At 35.8% G+C, this 22282-nt stretch overlaps 2 protein-coding genes and 2 long non-coding RNA genes across 5 annotated transcripts in view; 1 reads left to right on the top strand and 3 right to left on the bottom strand.

Moving 5' to 3' along the window:
- The window catches only part of LOC108949985, a 436537-nt gene that overhangs the window by 308103 nt on the left and 106152 nt on the right, over nt 1–22282 (bottom strand). The gene's annotated exons all lie outside the window — the stretch shown is intronic.
- Nucleotides 1305–1756, bottom strand: LOC104266285. The gene is made up of 3 exons (XR_717483.3): nt 1659–1756; nt 1551–1585; nt 1305–1443 (listed from the first exon to the last, which is right to left on the bottom strand). It is a non-coding gene; the product is annotated as an uncharacterized LOC104266285 (long non-coding RNA).
- LOC104266284 lies at nt 2867–3266 on the bottom strand. The gene is made up of 2 exons (XR_717482.3): nt 3096–3266; nt 2867–3002 (listed from the first exon to the last, which is right to left on the bottom strand). It is a non-coding gene; the product is annotated as an uncharacterized LOC104266284 (long non-coding RNA).
- On the top strand, nt 3881–21809 carry LOC100175806 (adenylate kinase 9). 2 transcript variants are annotated; one of them, XM_026837109.1, is made up of 35 exons: nt 3881–4091; nt 4737–4800; nt 4993–5107; nt 5513–5660; nt 6169–6339; nt 6772–6903; nt 7124–7300; nt 7707–7823; nt 8403–8600; nt 8931–9011; nt 9321–9459; nt 10017–10132; nt 10449–10591; nt 10965–11099; nt 11231–11309; nt 11488–11596; nt 11886–11957; nt 12501–12713; nt 13212–13393; nt 13605–13862; nt 14082–14204; nt 14676–14815; nt 15195–15414; nt 15714–15854; nt 15969–16076; nt 16443–16670; nt 17065–17284; nt 17532–17733; nt 18305–18472; nt 18840–19036; nt 19392–19595; nt 20076–20235; nt 20505–20669; nt 20871–21022; nt 21277–21613. In XM_026837109.1, exons 1-35 carry the CDS (start codon nt 3984–3986, stop codon nt 21480–21482), a joined length of 5391 nt encoding a protein of 1796 aa, XP_026692910.1. In that variant the 5' UTR covers nt 3881–3983; the 3' UTR covers nt 21483–21613. The 2 variants fall into 2 exon arrangements, with proteins under 2 accessions (XP_026692910.1, XP_018669835.1); XM_018814290.2 differs by having other exon boundaries at nt 3882–4091; nt 10014–10132; nt 21277–21809.

The following is a 22282-nucleotide window of genomic DNA, read 5'->3' as shown; positions in this document are numbered from 1 at the left end:
GAGGATAAAAGTAAGTAACATTCATATTAGATAAATTACCCTGTATGGTGTTTTGGAAGACCAATATAAAACAAGAGATCAATATCAAATTCAACCATGAAGCTTCTTTGTTCTGATTCTGCATCAGTTTGTGTGTACTAATCTTTGTGGAAGACACTTTCTGTTAATTTCAACCCAGTGGTCACTATGGGTTGTTCAAATCTTTAACCCCCAAAAAATGGTCACCAACCGACTGACGTTGCTTCGCCACCCGATGATAAATAAGTTTCATTTATAAATCCAGCTTTTATTTCTTTAACCGTTGTCATGTGAATCTAATAGACGGCTAAATCAATTCTTTGCAGGCCGCCTTAAATCTTCTCTAATCTTTATACAATGTTTGATTTACTAATTTCTTCAAATAAAATCTTACAATTGCACTAGATGGCAAGTTGTCGTCTACAATGCTGCTTGTTGTTTAGCACTCAAGCGCTGAGATAATGTTCGCCATGTTTATACTTTGTGTATATGTCTGACTTAAAAAAATTTTAGGTTTATAACGGTACAACTACAATTTTTATGCAAAAAAACATAAAAAAATCAATTTTTTCATGTTTCCCAAACGAATTCAAAAAAATGTTTTAATTAAAACTGTACAGTTACTTGTTTTAAACAATAAAAAAAATAAATTTTATTAAAAAAAAAATGTTAACATTAGTTTTTACAACAATTTTTTTTTTTTTTGACTGACAACTGTACCGATAATCACCCACAAAGTCACACACTTGGTAACTCTTAGCGACACGAAGTGCATAAAAGAACACATTCATAATAACTACAGTGTCGTTGCGTCGCCATGTAAGAATAAATATCGCAGGGTGGGGAAAGATGAGACCGAGCACATACAATGAAGGACGGTTTATGGGAGTCGTGGAAATACGGTTTTATAATTCTTGAAATGTTTTTGTTTACTACCAAATGTGACCGGAAAATAGAATGAAAAGGTATCCCATAGTCCCCCACCTTACTATATATAGTTATACAGAGCCTAGGACCTTAAACTCTTTAAATGTTTAAACTCTCTGAGTTCTATTTCGGGCATCTCTATTTTACTAGCGCAGTAGGCATTCATACGTCACTCACAAACATTTTCCGTTTATATTACAGTAAGAATGTTCGCACCTACGACCTACTCATATGGTATAAAGTTAGAAAGCGGTGAAATACATCATTTACCTATCTGTAGTCGCCAACCCTAACATCGTTTTATTATTTTTAAATTCTTGGTCTCCGGACTTAAACTTATAACAACATAAACAAATTAATATTGTTTTTAACTCTATTTTATTCTTGATGTGAATATTTCAAATAGAGGTCTTCATTTTCAGGCTTCTTGATTTAATGGCGAACCTCTGCCATCCGATGCCCTGATGTCATTTAGGTGGTTGATCAAAGCTTGTATTCCTGGGTACATTTTTTTTGTTTTTTTTTGTTGGAATAGATGCAACATGGTACGTTTCATACAAAGTAGTTTGACTGTTTTATTGTGCCTTAAAATCTAAACAACTTACCAACATCCGAAAATATTCTATCATTATCATACCCCCTGTAAAGTAAACAGTATTAGAGGTTCCCGTTAGCAATTTCAATTACTTTGTGTGTTGTTTACTTTAACTTACCCTCCAGCTCCCACGATTGCCGCACCATCGCCTATAACCAAATTGGAAAAAATTAACAAACAAAGAATTATTGCGTATACCCTTTTCATCTGTTCAAAAATATTTCTTATAATATACTGTTTATACAAAAGCTACCACAAAGAAAACCAATCTATCTGCTCTAAACGCGTTCTAACAGCAGATTGAAGGCATTACAGCTAAGCGCATCTTCCGGCCATACGGGCGCCGAGTTATACGTGAGATCTTAAACGGGAGATTGGCAATGACGTCATTTCAATTGTTTAATTTGAGCTCTTTCTTCCAACGTTTACGCTTGACTAAACATGCGCATTCATGCATTTTTATGTGGTCGAAATATTATTGTGTATTTAAGTCCTCTGAACTTCCAATTATATCATCGTTCTAAACGTTTTTAATTAAATTTATTAAATAATAAAAATTTCCTAAACAAGCGCTAAACTGTAAGCGTTAACCTACCAAACAACTACTGGCCTAATAAGCTGGAATAGTTTGTGTAGTTTTTGAAATAAACACCTAAAAGCACACTTCGTATGTGGAAGCAGTGGCGTATCATCGACCCCGCGAACCCCGCGAACTCCACAGCCGCGGGGGGCACACGAATTAAGGGCCCACTATAATACCCGATAGAAAATTAACCACATATAAATTGTTGTTACGTCGCAAAATAAGCTTCGCCGTCGTAACCCAATAACATGACAACGTGACACGTATACGTGGTAATTTAAACATTTAAATAAGTTTGTAAAACGGGGGGGTTTTACAGTAGAAAAGGATAGCGGTTTAAGCCAAAAATTTCTTTGCGCAAATTAGAGCTCCCCCTTTAAACACGTCTATTTGCGCCAATAGTGAGACCTATATGAAACAGTTCACCAGATGTAGTAGTAAAGAAGGGGGGCCCACGTACAAGCCTTGCGGGGGCGGGGGGAGCTTTTATATCTTAAAACGCCACTGTGTGGAAGGACCCGGTTCAAACCTGGCATCTTCATTTTACTAGCGCAACAGGCATTAATTAGTCACTCGCAAACATCCCAATTGAAGTTAATAAAAAAAGGTGTTCGGATCTGTTTAAATGGTAAGAAACTAAAAGGTAATAGAATACATTATTTAGATCTGTATAGTCGCAACTTCCCAACATTGTTTTAATATGTGCCTTGGTGCCTCGAATTTTAAACCAAAAACAAGGCAAACATATGTAAACTGTTTATTATTTTTTTATTCTTATTCTTAAATGTAGTTCTTCATTTTCAAGCAGCAGGTTGATTTAGTGGTTATTGCCATTCGGTGCTCGGATATCATGTAGGCGGTTCATCAAACTTTGTATACCTGTGTAAAAATAATTTTTGTTGGTAGGACTGCAACATGGTTCGTTCTCAAACAAAATATTTGTTTTTACGACTTAAAATCAAAACGACTCACCCACATCCGCATCTATATTGTCCGCACCGAAACCGTATAACTTACTCTTTAACACGCCCTCTTGGGCATTAGTAGTGTTAACCAAAAGTGGAAATAACAACAAACAGAGAAATATTGTAAATACCTTTTTCATCTGTTTGGATATCTGTATGAAAATAAAGATTTTAATAAAAAAGAGTATTGTTAGGACCGCAACGAAAATCAATATATCTACTATATTTCGCTACCGCAACTAAAACTAATCTACCTCTAAACGCACTGGAGCAGCGGTTAGAAAGTCAGCAAGTCCAGCCATATGTGCGTCAATATACCGAAAATCTAAAACAAGAGATTAGCAACAACGTCATTTCCACAGTCGTGAGCCCCTTCTTTTAACGTTAATATTCTAAAGTTGATGCTGTCAAAATCGACGCTGTGGCGAAGTGGTTATAGAGCGCCTGCCTCTAGCTCAGAGTTTTTTAGTTGGAGGCTCTGCTTGGGCCGACTTCAAGTTCCAACCCAATGATTAACACCATGAAGAGATATGGTTTAATATCTTTACTTATAGGTTTTTTAAACTGTCAGCCATAAGTTTTCAAAAAAGAACAAAACAATTTACATAATTTACACATATGCAATAACTCGTAGGCACGGAATAAAACAGAAGCTAAAAACCGACTTCCGTTGCCCCGTTATGCGAAGATAAATAAGTTACATACATTCGCTCAATAGATTTTCTCCACCCCGAAAACGTTTTACCACATAGGTGGCGCCCTAGAGTTTAACGTTGCATAGCAACTACTAAAGCAACTTTATTTTTATTTCTTACAATTTGTAGTCGAGCGTCTTCAAACAACACAAGTAAATCTGCAAGCAGAAACGAAACAGTGGCTATTTACTTGGATCAGTATGTCTAGTAAGGTCCCCGAGACATGTGGGGATCCTTACGACGAAGATGTGACGGAACTTAACTTTCTTAAGTCAAAACCAACATGCTTTCTTATAATTGGAAAACCAGTAAGTAACCAAACATTTGTTAAACATTTTAACCTATTTACATTATTTAATTTAATACAAAATTTTATTATGAAGAACTATTTTTTTTAGATAAACTGAATTTGATACTGGAGAACTGTGTTTTTAGCAATATTAATTAAGCAATACATCATATATAGGGGTATATTCTGTGTTTTTATTGAGGGAAGATTCATCCCTAGCACTTTCATTTTTCTTTCAATATTTTTTTTAGGTAATTCCTCAATTAGTTTCCTTATTTATTTTATCCAGTGTATTTCTTTAGCTGGTTAAAGCGCACATGCCCAAAAATTATGGGTTCAACTCGTTCAAGGCTCTTCCGGTATCATTATTGGTGTATGTGTCTTGGCCAAGACACTTGATTAAAATTGTGGTTACTAATGAGTTGTCTAAATTGTTAGCCATGCACAAAAACAAAAATAACATAAAGAATTACCCACAAATTAAATTCTTGATAGCTCGTAAGCTGGCATGAGGTGTATGAAACAGAACACCCGTGTTATAATGACTTTGTCCGAACGCATGCGAAAAGTAATGAAATTGCACACGAGAGATTTTTGCCAGGAACCGCCATATTTTGCAGATTTTGGCACAACTGCCATATTTTACATTAATATTTTCATCCAGGGAAGTGGCAGAACAACATTGGCGCGAAAACTGTCACAATATTGGAGATGTGAATTTATTCATGGTAACAATTAAGTTATAAATGTGATGTTTATGTATTAAACATTCCATACTTTTGTTTTGCTTTATCCTAAAATATAGCTACACTTAATTAAAATGAAAATTTTAATTTTAAAATGCAGAAAGTTTTGTTGAAATACTAAATTGTTACTTATACTGAAAAAATTGTAATTAACAAGTATTTTATCTCATACAGCCACTGACATTATAACAAGGGAAGTCGAACTTGCAACTGCTATTGGGGAAAAAATGAACCAAGTTTTACTCAACGGAGAATGTCTGACGAATGAATTTGTTTTTGAACTTATTAGGTGAAATATATAAGAATAAAATGTTTAGTGGGTTTAGTGTTAAAAATAATAAAAAAACTTATACATTTATGTATATAATGGTTCTTCAATTTAGTTATTAATACAAAACAAATTCAAACCAAGTTTTATGTATGTACGGTATTTATAAGCAAGCTGGTGTATACCAAAGTAGGGCATTGGTGTTTTAGCTTCAAAAGTTTTCTCCTGGTGTCAAAAGCTTTCTCCTGGAAGATAAATAGAAAATATTTTCATTAATTTGCACAGTGTAGCTGTAAAGTATGGTTTGAATTTTTGTTAAAAAAATTCGTAAGAAAAAATATTAAATTATGAGAAAATATAAGAAGGCATTATTCGTAACTGTATAACGAATGTACTATATAAATATTGTTTAATATTCTGTAACAGGGAAAAAGTTATATCTCCAGAAGTTGCCCATTATGGATATATATTGGATGGACTGCCCATAGTTGATGACAACTTTCTTTCAATTCAAGAACAAATTGATCAAATACAAAGTTGGAAGTTGAAGCCAGATATCGTTATAAATATCAAGGTATGAAACTAAGTACGAGTTCTAATATGGAAACTATAAACGGGTCGACAAGTAGAATATTTGCTGGTATATTTTATATGGATATCATTGGTCTAGCAACATAAGCAGTGCTAACCGCGCCTGCCTCGTTGGAAAACAGAACTCTGTGCTGCTACCATTGTGTGTCCTTACTCCTTGGGAAAGATAATTAATGAAAATTGCTCAAACCAAGTCACCCATTATTAGTTGTCTAAAAAAAGTTACATCTGTGGCAACTCATAAGAGGGTACGATGTGTGTAAAACAGAACACATGTGGTATAAAGACTGTTGTTAAAATTATCTTTAGGTGTCTTGCCTTAGAACACATACGCTCAAAAGCGTCGAGCCTTAAACTCGTATTCTCTTAGTAGGCTTGTTCTCGTATTCTCTTACCTTTAAAAGAAGGTTGGTTTGTTTTCTCTTATTTATTGTTTGCTGTCTTGTTTGTTGTGTCTCTCTATTTATTGACTGAATATCTTTTGTTTCCAGATCCCGGATGAAGACTTGTTCATCCGAAGAGAAGGAACAAAAGTTGATTCTCTCACCGGAGATTGTTACGGGAGGAATATGTGGGATATGACTTCCCAACCTCCCAAGATGCCTAAGGATGATCCTGAGGAAGAGGAAGATGAAGAAGAGAAGGAAGAAGATGAAGATCAGGTTTGAGTCAAAGATTGTGGATGTTGGGTGTAAATAATGGCTGAAGTGTTATAACTAACCAATAAATTCAGTATTGCAAAAGGACAGTAGGCACCAAACTTTTATCAGTGTAGAGGATGCAGGGATTGTTAGTTGCATATTTATGTGAAACAAATATAGGTTTTAATGTTCAATGATTATTGCAGTGCTGATAAAAGTTTCATGTTCTCCTAAGTTATAGCACCACAGTTTTGGGTCTAAAACAGATTTTTACCTGATGTTGTGTGTCTATACAAACAATCAAAGTCAAAGTATATTGCATTCACCACATTAATCAATGAGGTTTCCTATGTTTGATAACTATGACTGTAACTCTATTTTACCAACGCACACAGGACTTTGAAAAAATCTGAACATTAAAAACTAAGTTGTTTAAACTGTTCCAACTCACAGGGCATTATTCCTGAGTTTATTGAGATGGACAAAGACACCAAGGCAAGGTTGGTGAACATACCTGAGAATCAAGCAACTGCAATCGAAGAAACTAATTCCCTCTTTAAAAATGTAGCCTTGATTCCATTGGAAGTAAGTTTATGTTGGATTTATGATAATTTTTTGGAATTTTGAGTTCAAGCACGTAGAGGCAGCTCTCCCAGTGGATGGGGTGAAGCTGCATTTGTGAATTTACTTTAAAATTACCCAAACTCAAGCACTTAGAGGTTGTGGACTCCTTGAAGCTCTCAAATTATCCATTCATTGCATTATACACATTTATGAATACACATTTAAAAACATTTGTTCACAGGAATACATGGCCGACCATGACCAACAATTTTTGATCGAACTCGATGGGAAAAGTTCGGTCCAAAGTTTGTTTCAACAATTGGTAACAAAGCTGGATTGTTACAACATACACAGACCTGCTGTTCCATCAAGGTTGCAAAACCCGGATGAGGAAGAATTGCCGGATGAAATTGAAACAGTTGAGTGTTCTTGCTGTTAATAACTTAATATTAACTTGGTCTTGCTTATATAAAGAAAGACATCCACTTTTAATTGGGCGTATGTGGTTCATGTTAAAAAGGTGTCAGGGGTCAGTGGTAAATGCCTGCCTCAAGCCCAGAGTAAGGGGTTTAAGGCTTGTCCGCCCTACCATTGTGGGCGTATGTGTCCTTGGGCAAGACACTTAACAGCAATTGGGTGGTCACTAATGGGTTGTCCAAATTATCAGCCATACATAAAAAAAATCCAAAAAATAATCACCACGAAGTAACATACATGGTAACTCAAAAGCTGGCACGAGGTGAATGAACACTCTTGTTATAATGACTGTTGTTTTCGGCCACGCAAAGATAAATTGAATCCATTTATTATTTGTTGAATTGCAGGAGGAATTGCTTCGAACATTAGCTGCTTATCAGAACCCTGCACCAAGATATCGGTGGCGACGTTCTAAGTGGGGAAGGACGTGTCCTGTTGCTTTGAAAGAAGGGAATATACTGCAGGTGGATTGGAGTTGGTTGATATAACATTAAAATCAGAACAGTGGCAAAACACTATGTACTTTTTTGTTTTTACGCACATTAAAACAGTTACGTTCAAAAATAAATGTCTTAATTCATAAAAAAATTATGCTTATTTTTGTATATATTTATACCATGTTCTTCTGTATCCGTTATCATTTTATTCAGATTTCAAAAATAACGCAACATTTTTGTTATTTGTAATTATAATCAATAATTACTATATTTAGAAATGTCTTTCGTAGACTTATATATTACCATATGCGCCAAACTCTGTGAATCTATTTTACAATATTGGTTGTAATGTTTATTGATTAGTGCAGTGCAGAAACCCTGTCATCCTTTTGTTGGTATGTACAGTATGTCATATTAAATACATTCAGTGTTTCCTGATTTGTTATTTTAACAAAATTCCACCACAATTTTTTTTAACTTTTTGATTTCATTTTCAACCAAAATTTATTATAAGAAAATTTGTTTTCTAAATTTTTGTTGGCGAAACACTTGTCAACGGGGATATAGTAAATGTTCTGTTTCATGCATGATTTCTTTCACCTACAGGGCAAACCAGACCTTGCTGTAAGCTTCCTAGACAAGATGTACATATTATCGTCTCCTGAAGCAATGACCAAGTTTCTAAAGAACCCGCGGCCATATTTGCTCCCTCCGATGCCTGCTGCTCCATGCAAGATATCCGTGTTGGGCGCTCCACTGTCTGGAAAAACTGCTGTGGCTCAGGATATTGCTTATCACTATAGGGTGTGTGGTATATCTATCATATTTCTGTGTTATGTTATATGTACTGTTTGTTTCAGCTTCCCAGTTTTAAGTCTAAAGGGAATTTAACCCTGCTGTTAGATGTGTCTATACAACAAACAGGGCCACAGCTACGAATCTCACTGCATTTTAGCAATGTTTATGCCTATGGTATTCACCTAATAACTAGAGAATCCCAACTTTAGGCTTAACACTGCTACCATTGTTTTACTCATTTATTATATATTTGCATAAAAACTATTTTTAATCTTGCCTTGCGTTTTCCCTTTATTTTGTCATAGTTACATTTATAACAAAACACATTATCCACAGGCATCTGTGTTTGACATGAATGAACTAATGAAAGATAAATTTAAAGCAGCAAGAAAGACAATTGTAGAGAAAGCACGATCTGTAAGTCACATTTTTGTGCTGTTTATTTACATAGGAAGGCCAGCAGTAAGGGATTATAAGTTTTCGAGACCATGGCTTAGGGGTTGAACTTTTTCGTTGTAACTTTAGAATACTGGGTTCCAGTTTCAATACAATCATGACTGCTCATATGTATGATACGATATTCCTCTCAAATGTTTCGGTCTTTACTAAACTGACCAGAAAATCCATGTTTTATGCACATAATGAGTAAGGTTTTACTCTTTAATGTGTTTTTATCATTTAATATTTGCTATCCTGTATATCCAATATATAAATATGGTTGCACAGGAAGCGTTGGAGTCAGCCTTGTTGCTGGTTCAAAACAAACTTGAACAAGAAGCTGTGGAGAGAGCTGAGTTGAGAAGGAAAGAAAATGAAAGGTTGGCTCAAAGTGGTCAACCTGAGGTGGATGCTGAGGATAAACAAGGTGAACCTCATGCTCACTGTCAAGTTATAACATGGGTGTCTTCTTATACATCAGACACACATGGTGTATTCATACACCTCATGCTCACTGTTGAGTTATAACATGGCATCTTCTTATACATCAGACACACATGGTGTATTCATACACCTCATGCTCACTGTTGAGTTATAACATGGCATCTTCTTATACATCAGACACACATGGTGTATTCATACACCTTATGCTCACTGTTGAGTTATAACATGGGCGTCTTCTTATACACCAGACACACACGGTGTATCCATACACCTCATGCTCACTGTCGATTTGTTACGTGAGTGTCTTCTTATACATCATGTTATACCTAATATGGTTATCATAGGCCCAAACCTGGGGTAACATGGTGTATAGACCTGGGCTTGTGTTTCTGCACTGTGTTAATCAGTCAACATTATAACCAAAATTGTTGCCCAGGGATAAGAAGCTACCTATCCCTACCAATAGGCAGCTATTATTGTTGTTTTAAATATGTGTTCATATACCTCATGCTCGGTTTCAATTAATTACATAAACAGCAGATGAATCATCGGAACCATCCGAAAGCGCGGCCACAAGTTTGCTTCCAACTGAGGAAAGTTACGACAACCGAGACGCCACGAGCCCCGTGCCAGTTGTCACTCCAGATCATGAGGAGGTACGATTGTTTGCACCGTGTCACAATGGTTATGAGTTAAAGGGTTAATGCTGGTACCATGATGGGCGTACTTTGTGGCAAAATACTTAACAGCAATTGCTTTAATGCAGTGGTCCCTTTTTCAGCCACAAAATTACACTTATTAATTTGTTCAAATAGTCAGCCTTTGCATGCAGTTGACAATAATGTTCTTGCAATTAAATTTTTTTTACATAATATTCTTTTAATAATAAACATTTTATAATATTTACTGTATAATAATGAAACTAAAAGAAATATGTTTATTTAATAAACTATGTTACTAAACTTATTTCAGGTGAAACTGTTGGTGCAACAAGCAGTAGAAAAGGCTGAGAAACACGTTATTAATCTACCTGCTGAAGAATATGTGTCTGTGCTTAAAGATGCTGTCGATCAAATGATAAAAACGAGGCTTGACGAAGATCCGGATTCCGCAAAGTAATTTAAATAAAGTACTTGTTAACATTTGTTACATGCACAATTGTGTTTGTCAAGACATTTATCGTTTAATGTCCTGTCCGTAGCCGTGGTTAGGCGCTTGCATCATGGTAACTGACTTATACCGGGTTCGATGCTCAATACTACAATACAATTAATGTCGTATGTATCCTTCGGCACGACATTTAGTGGACTTTAGCCATATAGAAAGTATTTAGCCATACAGATAAAACAATAACCAATAAAGTTGCATACGCGGTAACTCGTAAGTGAGCACCAAGTGTGTAAAACGGAACACCCTTGCAATAACTTCTAAACTTCCCTGCTACGTTAAGATAAATCAGTGATTATCCTTTGCTCTTCCTCCTACCAGGAACGGAGGTTGGGTGTTGGACAACTTCCCAGAGAACAAGGAACAATGGGCAGCGATGGTAGAGGCGGAACTTCTCCCTGATGAAGTTGTCTTCCTTGTTGATAAAACTCCAAACAACGAAGTTATCAGGCAGAGGTGGGTTCAAGTTTGAGGGCTTGGTGTTGTGTTTGTAGTTGATTGCTTTTTTACCATTTTGTTTTTGTTCAGTAACTTATCTTTTGTTTATACCTTAAAATATATTCTAATCGGTATCTTGGTACCTACAGATATTACGATGCCAATAAAGATGAAATAACTCAGCAGTTCCGTACAAGACTTGTAGGAGAGAAGAGACAATCACTTCAGGTAAACATTTCAATTTACTAATTGTTGTAGCTAGCATTATAAAAAAGCTTGCACTACTACTGTGCTGCAGCGATGTTTTTCTTATCTAAATTTGATATTAAAACTTGATTTTTTTATTTCTAAATTTGGTTTATTTTTCCTTATCTTAATTTATCTTAAATTTAAATACCCAATCCAGGAAGAGGAAGAAGAGCAAAGGAGGTTGAAAGAAGAAGCAGAGAGGCCGAAAATAAGTAAAATTGTTGAGCGGATTCCTGAAGATGATGAGACTTCTAAACAAGACACAGGTTTAAGTTGTGTTTGATAGCATAAACGTTTATGCATGTTATGTTGCTTCTTGGTGTACTGAATGCAGGGTTGAGTTAATGAATGTAACTTGCCTTATCCTCGCATGGCTAACCACTTAGCCATGACGCCAATAAAGGTACTATAAGTCTGAAACAGATCTTGTGGCAATTTTTTGTTTTTAATTTTAAAGAGCCCGGTGTTTCCTTTGGCATATGGTATGCCTTTTTTAAAATTGGTATGTTGGAAAATAATCTAACATACCATGGGTATATTGTTTGATTGTTACAGACTCAATAGATAATGACGTCACAAGTACCACAAGTAACTATGATCCAACAAGACTTGCTAAGATTCATAAAGGTATTAATCATACTAACCTAAGGAATTCTTATGTAAACAACTATCTTCTTGTACCAGGGCATCAACAGTCGTTATGTGGATGTTCTGTACCCACTTACGAGTTACCGCATATGTAATTTTGTGGGTTATCATTTTTTCTAATGCAAGACTAGACAGCTAAATAGTGGCCACATGTATCCACAATGGTGTCTCCTTTAAGCTTTGAATCCTGTATCTTCTGGTTGAGATTATAGCGATTATTGTGCCTTGCAATATGTTGAATTCATGCATTTATGGTTGCACCTACAACTAGGATAGAAATACATCTCACATTCTCACAGGAAAGGCTGGATTTTTAAAGAACAGAGCTGTTAATGCAACTAAGGTTTAAAATGTCCTGCAAATACCAAAGTGTTATTTCTGTAAATTAAAATATTCATTGTACTTATGGTACTTGTTCCTGTGTATTCTAGTTAAAATAAAAAACACAACCAAAATAGTTTAAAAATTTAAAAATGTTGTTACATTTAATATCCAGTTCCATTCACAATACTTTAAACACAGAGATCTCAGAACTTGAAGGAATGTATATCGGTGTTCCATCATATGATGCACCGGAGTTTCAAACCTTCAGAGATATGATCCAGGACCATGATAAAGAGTGGGGGCTTCTACAGAGCGCGATAACCGGATCTAACTTCGTCAAACCTTTGATGGTTGAAATAAAAGATAAAACTCCACAAGCTGTGTTGGGCCTTGTCGTGGAAAAAATTGAAGGTTTGTTTTTATATTCTAGTTTAAAATATTTTAGGATCTCATTGTAGGGCTTTAGTCAAGATACTTTATGTTAAGTTGTCATTGTTTTAGTTTATTATTTATCTAAGTGGTAACACTCGCAATTCATGTTATGCCTTCATGTTCGAACTTGGTGTTTTTTCATTTTCTGTCTGGTGTTTGATCTAGTTGGTCATTCATTCTTAACATGATGCTGTGTTGTGAAGGTGTGTCAATACAGCTTACTACAAACTTTACACTTAAACCAACCGCCACATTTCAGCATTGTTCCAATACCAAGCAAAGGCAGAACATGATTTGGGAGGGTTACCACTTAAAACACTTTATGATCAAATTACATTGAATGAATGAATAATGTAACTTGCTTTATCCTCCTGTGGTCGGAAAACGACAGTCAATAAACACGGGTGTACTGTTTTATACACCTCGTGCCAGCTAATTTAACACATGTAACTTATACAAATTCCTCCCACTCTCCAGCGTTGTTCCGATACCAAGCGTGGGATTTCTCTGGAGTTGACTTGGATGAGGAAGAAGAAGATGCAAGTGCTGAGTTGGAGCAGATGGGAGATGAGATGGAGGAAGGAGAGGATGAGGAAGCCCTCAGTCATAAGAAGAAACATTTCGGATACGCAAAACATTATGACCCTGTGGCTTTGAAAGTAATTGGTGTTTAGATGGTGTTTCCCCCAATCTATTGATGAAATTTAGAAATATGACTAAAAGGAGATGCATATATTTATGTATAGAACCTGTTGGTATTCTTTATCGTTTATTTCTTTTTTGCTTCATTGGGTCACAGTTATTGGAAAATCTAAACTCATTGGCTTATAAACCATCACATAATGTAGTTATAAATTCCCTTTATTTCAGGACGAATTTGTGTTGTGGCCAGGCAACCCAGACATTGCAGCAAAATATCGTGAAAAGATTTATTATTTTAAATCAACCGAATCTCGTGAAATTTTCGTTGGAAACACGATAAACTATTTGCCGAAAGATGAACCTCTCCAACCTCCACCTCCGAGGATCTTGATCTTGGGAGCCAGGGGATGCGGGAAGACTTCCCATGGAAGATGGATGGCAGATCAACTCGGAGTCTTCCATATTTCCTTTAGGGAGAAGTTACAGGTAGGTTATTTTTCCCAAGGGGTGACAGGAGGTACAGATTCAAACCTCGATGCCGTTATCATTGTGGGCGTGTGTGCTTGTATTTTAAGGTGTAAAACTGGGTGCTCAAACATAAGGTTAACCCTGTTCCTACATGGCCGTATAGGCAATTTCTTTCTTTCCCAAACTGTCTATTTTATACTTTTCAAAAGCGAATAAATATATATTTTATCTTATCAGGAAATGATTTTGGCGAAAACTGGTCGCAAACTTGGACCTGACCATGAAGAAAGTCGGTTGTTAAGAAATGAGATGTCTGTGAGTGTGGAGGATGCTGTCGCGAAAGCTTTGTCCGATCAGGAGGTACGTGGTTTGACAGTGAACATGAGGTGTATGAATACACCATGTATGTCTTGTGTATAAGAAAACACCCTTGTTATAACTCAACAGTGAGCATGAGGTGTATGAATACACCATGTATGTCTTGTGTATAAGAAGACACCCATGTTATAGCTCGACAGCAAGCATGAGGTGTATGAATACACCGTGTGTGTCTGTTGTATAAGAAGACATCCATGTTATAACTCAACAGTGAGCATGAGGTGTATGAATACACCATGTGTGTCTGGTGTATAAGAAGTCACCCATGTTATAACTCGACAGTGAGCATGAGGTGTATGAATACACCATGTGTGTCTGGTGTATAAGAAGTCACCCATGTTATAACTCGACAGTGAGCATGAGGTGTATGAATACACCATGTGTGTATGGTGTATAACAAGCCGCTAAAGCTATAAATCGACAGCAAGCATAAGGTGTATAATCCTCTTTTAGGAAAAGTCTGAGGAAGAGGAAACATTTGATCTGAACGACATTGAAGATGCGATCAAGAACTACTTGGTTGATGATGAAGATCTGTCGCCACAGATCTTGGAGACAATAATTCCAAAGTGGTGGAGAGAGGAACCATTCAAGTAAACACTTTGTTATTCAATGAAATGTAACATTTGCCGGTGTGTGTATCCTTACGCAAGATATTTAACAATATTTGCACCAACCCAGTGGTCACTAATGGGTTGTCCAAATTGTCAGCCACACAATAAAAATAAAATAATTCAAACACTAACCTAAATTGGTAAAACTAAGTTTACAAAAGCAAAAAGACAAGAAGTAACAGTTAAACGGCAGAAGCTATAATACCAACATGCTAAAATAAAACAGAAGTACAAAACTTATTGAATAAAAGGCGTGACCAATGACCTTCTATAAGCAGTATAATATGGCAGTTAATTAATAACATTGAAGTTTAAACCCAATTAAAGTTTGCATTAAAGAAAATCAATCCATGTTCAGATCAACTGGTTTCATCCTGGAAGGATTTCCACGAACTGCTGAAGATTGTCAGTTCCTTGCTCAGTCCGGACTCTACCCTGATGCAGCCTTGATGTTGATGGTGGAGGACAACGACGTGGTGGATCGATTGCTCCCGCCTCGACTGGAGCTGTGGAAGAAGAGGAGAGACCTTAGGAATATAAAGAAGAATAAGATCAAAGAGAAAAAGATGGAAATAAAGGTTTGTGAATGTTATTCATCCTCACATGGCGGGGTAACAAGAGTCCTTTAACTTATAACAAGGGTGATCTGTTTTATACACTTTGTGTCCGCTTACAAGTAATGTGTATGTTACTTTGATGGTGGTTATGTTAATACTTTAGACAACAGGACCACTGGGTTAAAGCAATTGTTATTTCAAAAGAAACATATGCACACAATTGTAGCAGTGTTGTGCCATTAATATATGTGTATCATGAATGCCTGGTCCAAAGGTCATTTAAATAATTTTTGGCAACACTGAATTAGATTTATTTTCAGAATGAGAAGGTGGAAGCTCGTCGAGCCCAGTTGTTGGCCGAGAGGGAGGAAAGGAAAGCAAGTAAAACAGCTGATGGGTCAGATGATGAAGACGAAGAGGAAGAGGATGATATTGAGGAGACGCTTGCTATGGAGTTTGAGGTGAATATGCTGGTGTTGGATGTAATTATAAAAGTATTAAAATAAAATAAAAACTAACTTGACTTTTATTTTCTTGGTAATGATTAAATAACTCTATCTATGATGTCACATTAGGATGAGGAGGAGGGAGAGGAAGATGAGGAAGAGCACGAAGATGATGCAGCAGATCGGATGAGATCGGAGTTTGCTGAAAACTTTGATGATGATATCAACAAGCTACAGGTTTAATGTTATTTATATTTCAACTTGAGATTTAAGACAGATTTTGCTCAATTCAACACCCACCACTCCACCAGACTAATGTTTGAATGAAACTTGCTCCTGGTGGACTAGTGTGGTTGTTGGCGTGAAGGTTTAATGTTGTTTATATCATAAAAAATTAACTTCAAGGTTTTTTTTTGTTCATAAACTTTACTTTTGCTTAATTATTTATATTTAATTATACTTGGGTATGAGGTGTTTAAATCAAAATACATGTTTTATAACGACTATCATGTCCTTTCACACAAAGATATGTAAATTACATTTATTTACTTAAGCATTTAAACAGGACATGTGTATTCATGTTAACATGCAATGTTGTTTCAGGTTGTACAGGAACAACTTGAAGAAGTCGCCATTCCAAGACTAGAGGTTCAAGCAAGCAGGAAACCAACCATAGTTCGATATTTCATTGAGAAAAAGATTGAAAGCATGGTTGCTCACAGACGTAGCATGTTTGAGAGGGTTTATCCACTCAGTATTGAAGTATCCGATAAAATGATTCATTCGGGATTTAAACATCCAAGTTCTTTTGGCAGATGGGATCCTGTAAAGGTACATGTGGCGTCTATTTCTTGCAGTATATATAAACTTATGTTTGCTATTTTTAAACTACAATTTGTCTGTCTCAGCGTAGTGGCTTAGTGATTAGGGGTTTGCATCTTAACTGTAGCATACCTTGTTTAATGCTCCATACTGATAGGGATAGGTGTATGTGTCCTTGGCAAGACACTTAGCGGACACTGCTTCAACCCAGTGGTCACTAATAGTTGTAGCACCCTACGTGTAAGGACACCGACATAGAATAGACATATATCTGTTTAGGGTATTGAGCTAATTCTACCACAAATCTTAGATAGGCTACCCTAACATGCTTCGCTGTAGGACCTTACTCATATAGAATATATCCTTGCTTGATCATTGAACGACTTTTACCCCTCCTGCCCAGCTTATGGAGTCAAAAGAGGTTCTCCCACCCTTACAATCTATGAAGACACCGACCTACCCCCTTGTATACAACCAATACATCTTCTACTTATCTTCAATTGAAACAAGACAAAAGTTCATGGAGAATCCACTGAAATATGTTCTCAACCAACCACCGGCCAAACCTGTGGTGCCCATACAGATTGCTATCATTGGTCCACCTAAGGCTGGAAAAACAACGTGTAAGTATAAGTGAATGTAACTCTTTTATCTTATGTACTGAGCAACGACAGACATTATAAAAGGAAAGTTAGCAAGGGAACACTGGGTTGGAGCAATTAACCTTAATAGTCTATGACAGGGGGGTATAAGGACCTTGTTTATTGTTATTGTTCTCATAGCTCATAAAACTTTGATACAACTTCTAAGTTTATTGTCTATAGTTCATAAAAACATATTTTTGTTTTAACAATGACGTGTTATATAAAGTGGCTCAAAGACTTTCTCAAAAATATGGAGCACTTCGTGTTTCGATTGGAGATTCTATCAGGAATGTGATTGACAATCAAAGTGATTCAGTCCTCGCGAAGAAGATTCTTTCATTCCTTCATGTTGGAAGTATTGTTCCTGATGTACTGGCTGTGGAAGCTCTTGCACTTATGCTGCTCAATACTACTTGTACAACTAGGGGGTAAGTGTTGTTCGTTACTGCATTATATGGTATATCGGTGTGTTCTTACTTCTTATACATCAGACACACATGGTACATTCATACACCTTATGCTCGCCGTCAGGTTATAACATGGGTGTCTTCTTATACTTCAGACACACATGGTGTATTCATACACCTCATGTTCACTGTCGAGTTATAACATGGGTGTCTTATTATATATCAGACACACATGGTGTATTCATGCACCTCATGCTCATTGTCGAGTTATAACATGTGTGTCTTCTTATACACCAGACACACTTGGTGTATTCATACATCTCATGCTCAATGTCGAGTTATAACATGGGTGTCTTCTTATACAGCAGACTTACATGATGTATTCATACACCTCATGCTCACTGTCGAGTTATAACATTAGTGTCATTTTATACACAAGACACACATGGTGTATTCATACACCTCATGCTCACTGTCTAGTTATAACATGGGTGTCTTTATATACACCAGACACACATGGTGTTTTCATACACCTTATGGTCACTGTCCAGTTACAACATGGGCTTCTAACATGATATCTTATACATTACAGATACGTATTAGATGGATATCCGAACACCGAGGAACAAGTTCATCTATTACACAACAGAGGAATAATTCCTGTGAAAGTCGTTGAGTTGAAAGTTGATGATGTTGAAATATTGAAGAGAGCAAACCAAGACAGAAACGAAAGAGATAAATCCATCAGACTTCATGATAGGTTGGTTGGAATAATTATATTCACGTACCAGAAATTTGATTAATCTGTTCGAATACAGTAATATAAATCACACTACATGAAACAGTGAAGAGAAATAGACACAATAAAAAACGGTATTTTTAATATAATACTCTCGTTTCGAAATTATCTGTGCTGACTTCTGGTTTCACTTTCTTATTGTTGACTAATAAGTTACTGCTATGTTATTTTGGATGTAACATATGTTGTAACTTATAAAAAGGACATGAGGTGTATGAAACAAAACACCCATGTTATAACAACTTAATTTGCCCCACTACATGATCATAAATAAATGACATTCATTCATTTCATTCGAATTTGTAATTTAATATATACTTATCCTCAGTGACAAAATCACACTTGTGAAGCGTGTTTCATATGCGGATAATATTGAAGCTGTAAGGGAGTGGTATTCAGTGCAACATCAAAACTTAGTTATACTGGATGGGAGAACATCTAAATGGAAACTATGGAAAGAAGTGGTAAATGAATCCTTCTTGTCAGTGTTGCAGATTCAAAACTACATCGAGAAAATATCAGATGGTGGGTCGTTGTTTTGAAACTCTTTATACTTACTGCAAATGAGTGTTGAGTGATAGATTTAATTTAAAAAAGGGATTCTAAAATTTTTCTATTTTGTTGTTCTTAATATTTGCTACATCATACAATAAAAAAATATATACTGGCGCTGCGGCGTGCCTGCCTACAACCGATAGCTGATAGATTTTGAGTTTAAGGCTCATCGATGCTACTATTGTGGGTGTATATGTCCTTGGGCAAAACATCTTCACTATTCGGTTGTTCAAACTGTTGACACTTAACAGCACAAATATACATATCTTTTTTGTAATATTCAATCTGACTCGAAAAAAAAATCAAACTAAAAACGAATTCACAGGAAAAGCAGCGAATCTGTTTGAACTTTGCATCAGCCCAAATGAGTTTAGCAAGCGAATTGGTTGTTACAAAGAATATTGTCCTGTTAGTCTTAACTTACGTGAAGAACTTGTTGATTGTTCCAATAATTCCCTTCAGTTTGCGGTGGAATATCGATCGAAATATTATAAAACAGCTACAAAGGAAGACATGGAGATTTTCTTAGGTTGGTGGTATATTTTTCAAAGTTTAAAAAATGGTATATAAAAATAATTTGTTTAAATGTTGCACAGATAGTTCTTACTTGGCTGAATCCAACGATACCATTTTTTCTGTTTAAAACAGTTTCGTTTTTAGTTATTGTCATTTATAATTATTTTTCCCAAACCCTGTAATTTGTGTATATGTGTTGTTGCCAGGTTTATTATAATTATGAAAGATACTTTCTGACATATGTTTGTTTTCTGACCTTGAATGTCCTTGCTGTTGAGGAGTTTGGTCCTTACAGGGCATTAAGCAAACAATTGCGAGAAGATCTATTTCATACCTGTAAAAATTGTTCCACCATATGTTTACACTTATCACTTAATTTTTTTTCATATCTGTAAAAATTGTTCCACCATATGTTTACACTTATCACTTAAATTTTTTCATATCTGTAAAACTTGTTCCACTATATAACTTTACACTTATCACTTAAATCCAGCCAACCCTGAGAAATTTGTTCCTCCCCTTGCAATGAAACTTCTTCCACCACTAAACCTTCTTCCTAAGAAACTTAAACACGATCAAGTGAGACGAATGTTCCCAAAGAGAACAGAACTCAATGGTTATTGCCCTGTGTCGTATTTGGATGGAAAGCTAAGGTACGTCATTTTATTTTGCCTGTATTTGTACTGAAAGTTTAAAAATTAAAGATTTTGGAAGCATTTTGGTGACTAGCGAATATTTAAAACACAGAGAAAACATCACTTTAAAGAGGTTACTTATAGTTTAAAGTGCAATACAGTTTATAGTTAAATACAGTTTAAAGCTAAATGCATTTTAAAGTTAAATATAGCTTATGGTTAAAAACAGGTAAAATTTAAATACAATGTCACCAATAGTTAAACACAAATCCATGTAAACCTTCCAGATATGAAGCATTAGTGGAAGGCAACAATGAACTGGTCGTTGAATATCGGGATAAACTTTACGCATTTGCAACTGAGAATAAATTGGAAAAGTTCATGAGAACGCCTGAGAAATATTGTGATTTGAAGCTTCCAGATAAACTACCACCCAAGAAACAACCAATGGAGTAAGTTTTGTGTGTTTATTCTAATGAATTATAGGTCTACACTTTATTAATCAGAGAATAAATAAGATAAAGAAGTTACATAAAGTAGTCTGAATGTTAGGGTAACGGGTCTGCTCTAAATTATAAATCATTTGACCCATCAGCACCACACCCATACAGAATAAATTATTGGTACTAATGATGTCATAATTACCATTCTAGCATCATCAACCTTCCAATGCTTGGATACCTCGAGCAAATGGCGGCAACCTCTATTATAAAAGCTCTTACATCTGTGGGATGTTTCAAACCTAAGTTTCCTTTCCTTACAGTAAAGAAATCAGCTTTGTTCTATGTTGCTTGTCATTTGAAAGGTATGTGATACGTGAGTGGTAAAGTCATGTCATAACGATATAGAATGAGCATGAGGTGTTTGAATACACTTTTTTCTATATAAAACACAGTTCTGCTGTTCTAGTTACCAGTCTGACGCCATGCCACAGTAGTCACCTCAAGCTCAAAAGAGGCGTGTTAGAGGCTTGATGTTGCTACCATAAGCAAGCTCAAAAGAGGCGTGTTTGAGGCTTGATGTTGCTACCATAAATTATTAGCTGCATTTTCTCTACAGCTTATAACTCCAGAAGCTCCAGTTATGTCCGTAAGAAATATTTGAAGAAATTGGAGCAGTTTGAAGCCAACTGTGAGCTGATCACCTACCTGGGCACCAACATGTCACGGCGTTACACTGAACCTGACCATCGTCCAACCGACTTTAACGAAAAAATGGAAAAGTTCCTTAAATTTCAGAAAAACCCGTTTACTGCAGTTGGATAAATTTTGTATTTTTTTTTGTTTTTGTGTATTTATAATGCTGTGGCATTCTTCTGTTAAAGCACCTTAAAAGTATTGGTTGTGCCTTGTTTTGTACATTATTGTTCGCAAATATGAAATCTTATTCTACAGCATGGGGTAGATTAATAATGAATATTAATATTCGCAGATAGTTATTATTTTATTTACTTTCCGGCGCCATGACAGAGCGGTTGCTTTTGATGGTAAATTGCGAAAATATCAAGGATGAAATACTTTTTACATTTTTAAACATTTTGTTAAATAAATAAAATATCTCGGTTAGGCTATAAATAAAAGCTATCCAATTTATTTTGTTATGTTACACGTAAGATATAACAGGAACACGAAAAAAAATTGACCTTATTAAATCTGTAATACGTCAATTATAGTTATGTAGATTACCCAATAACTTCTAAAGTTTAAATCATGGCGCCCTCTTAAACCCAATAACGTTTAAAAGTTTCTTTATATTAACCGTGGCCACATGCGTCGCAATATAGAGTCGTAATAAAACACACACACGCAGCGCGCATTTATATTGTACGCCTGTACAGTGTTGGTGTACGGCACACAGTCACACGCACGTAAATAACCACACAGGTACAAAGGCACTAAGCAAGCTATCGAACGAGCTTTACTCCTATCGTAAAGAGGCAACTTTTGAAACAAATTGCTGAATTGCAAACAGTTCGGCATAGCCAGCAATTTTAACACTGCAGTTAACTCTTTGTTCAGTATTTGTTAAAAGGTTCCATTAGTCAACGATTTACTGTTAGTAAATA

The sequence above is a fragment of the Ciona intestinalis genome, chromosome 12 (genome assembly GCF_000224145.3).
Source record: "Ciona intestinalis chromosome 12, KH, whole genome shotgun sequence".
Lineage (NCBI taxonomy): Eukaryota > Metazoa > Chordata > Ascidiacea > Phlebobranchia > Cionidae > Ciona > Ciona intestinalis.
The sequence above is the reverse complement of the archived record's forward strand: the minus strand, read 5'-3'. Positions and strand labels throughout refer to the sequence as shown.

Bases quoted from the DNA above. Each gene is read 5' to 3' on its own strand.
- LOC100175806 (XM_018814290.2), top strand. From the start codon at position 3,984: ATGTCTAGTAAGGTCCCCGAGACATGTGGGGATCCTTACGACGAAGAT. The intron at 11,100-11,230 runs GTGGGTTCAAGT...TGGTACCTACAG, and splicing joins AACGAAGTTATCAGGCAGAG to ATATTACGATGCCAATAAAG. The intron at 13,394-13,604 runs GTAATTGGTGTT...CCTTTATTTCAG, and splicing joins ATGACCCTGTGGCTTTGAAA to GACGAATTTGTGTTGTGGCC.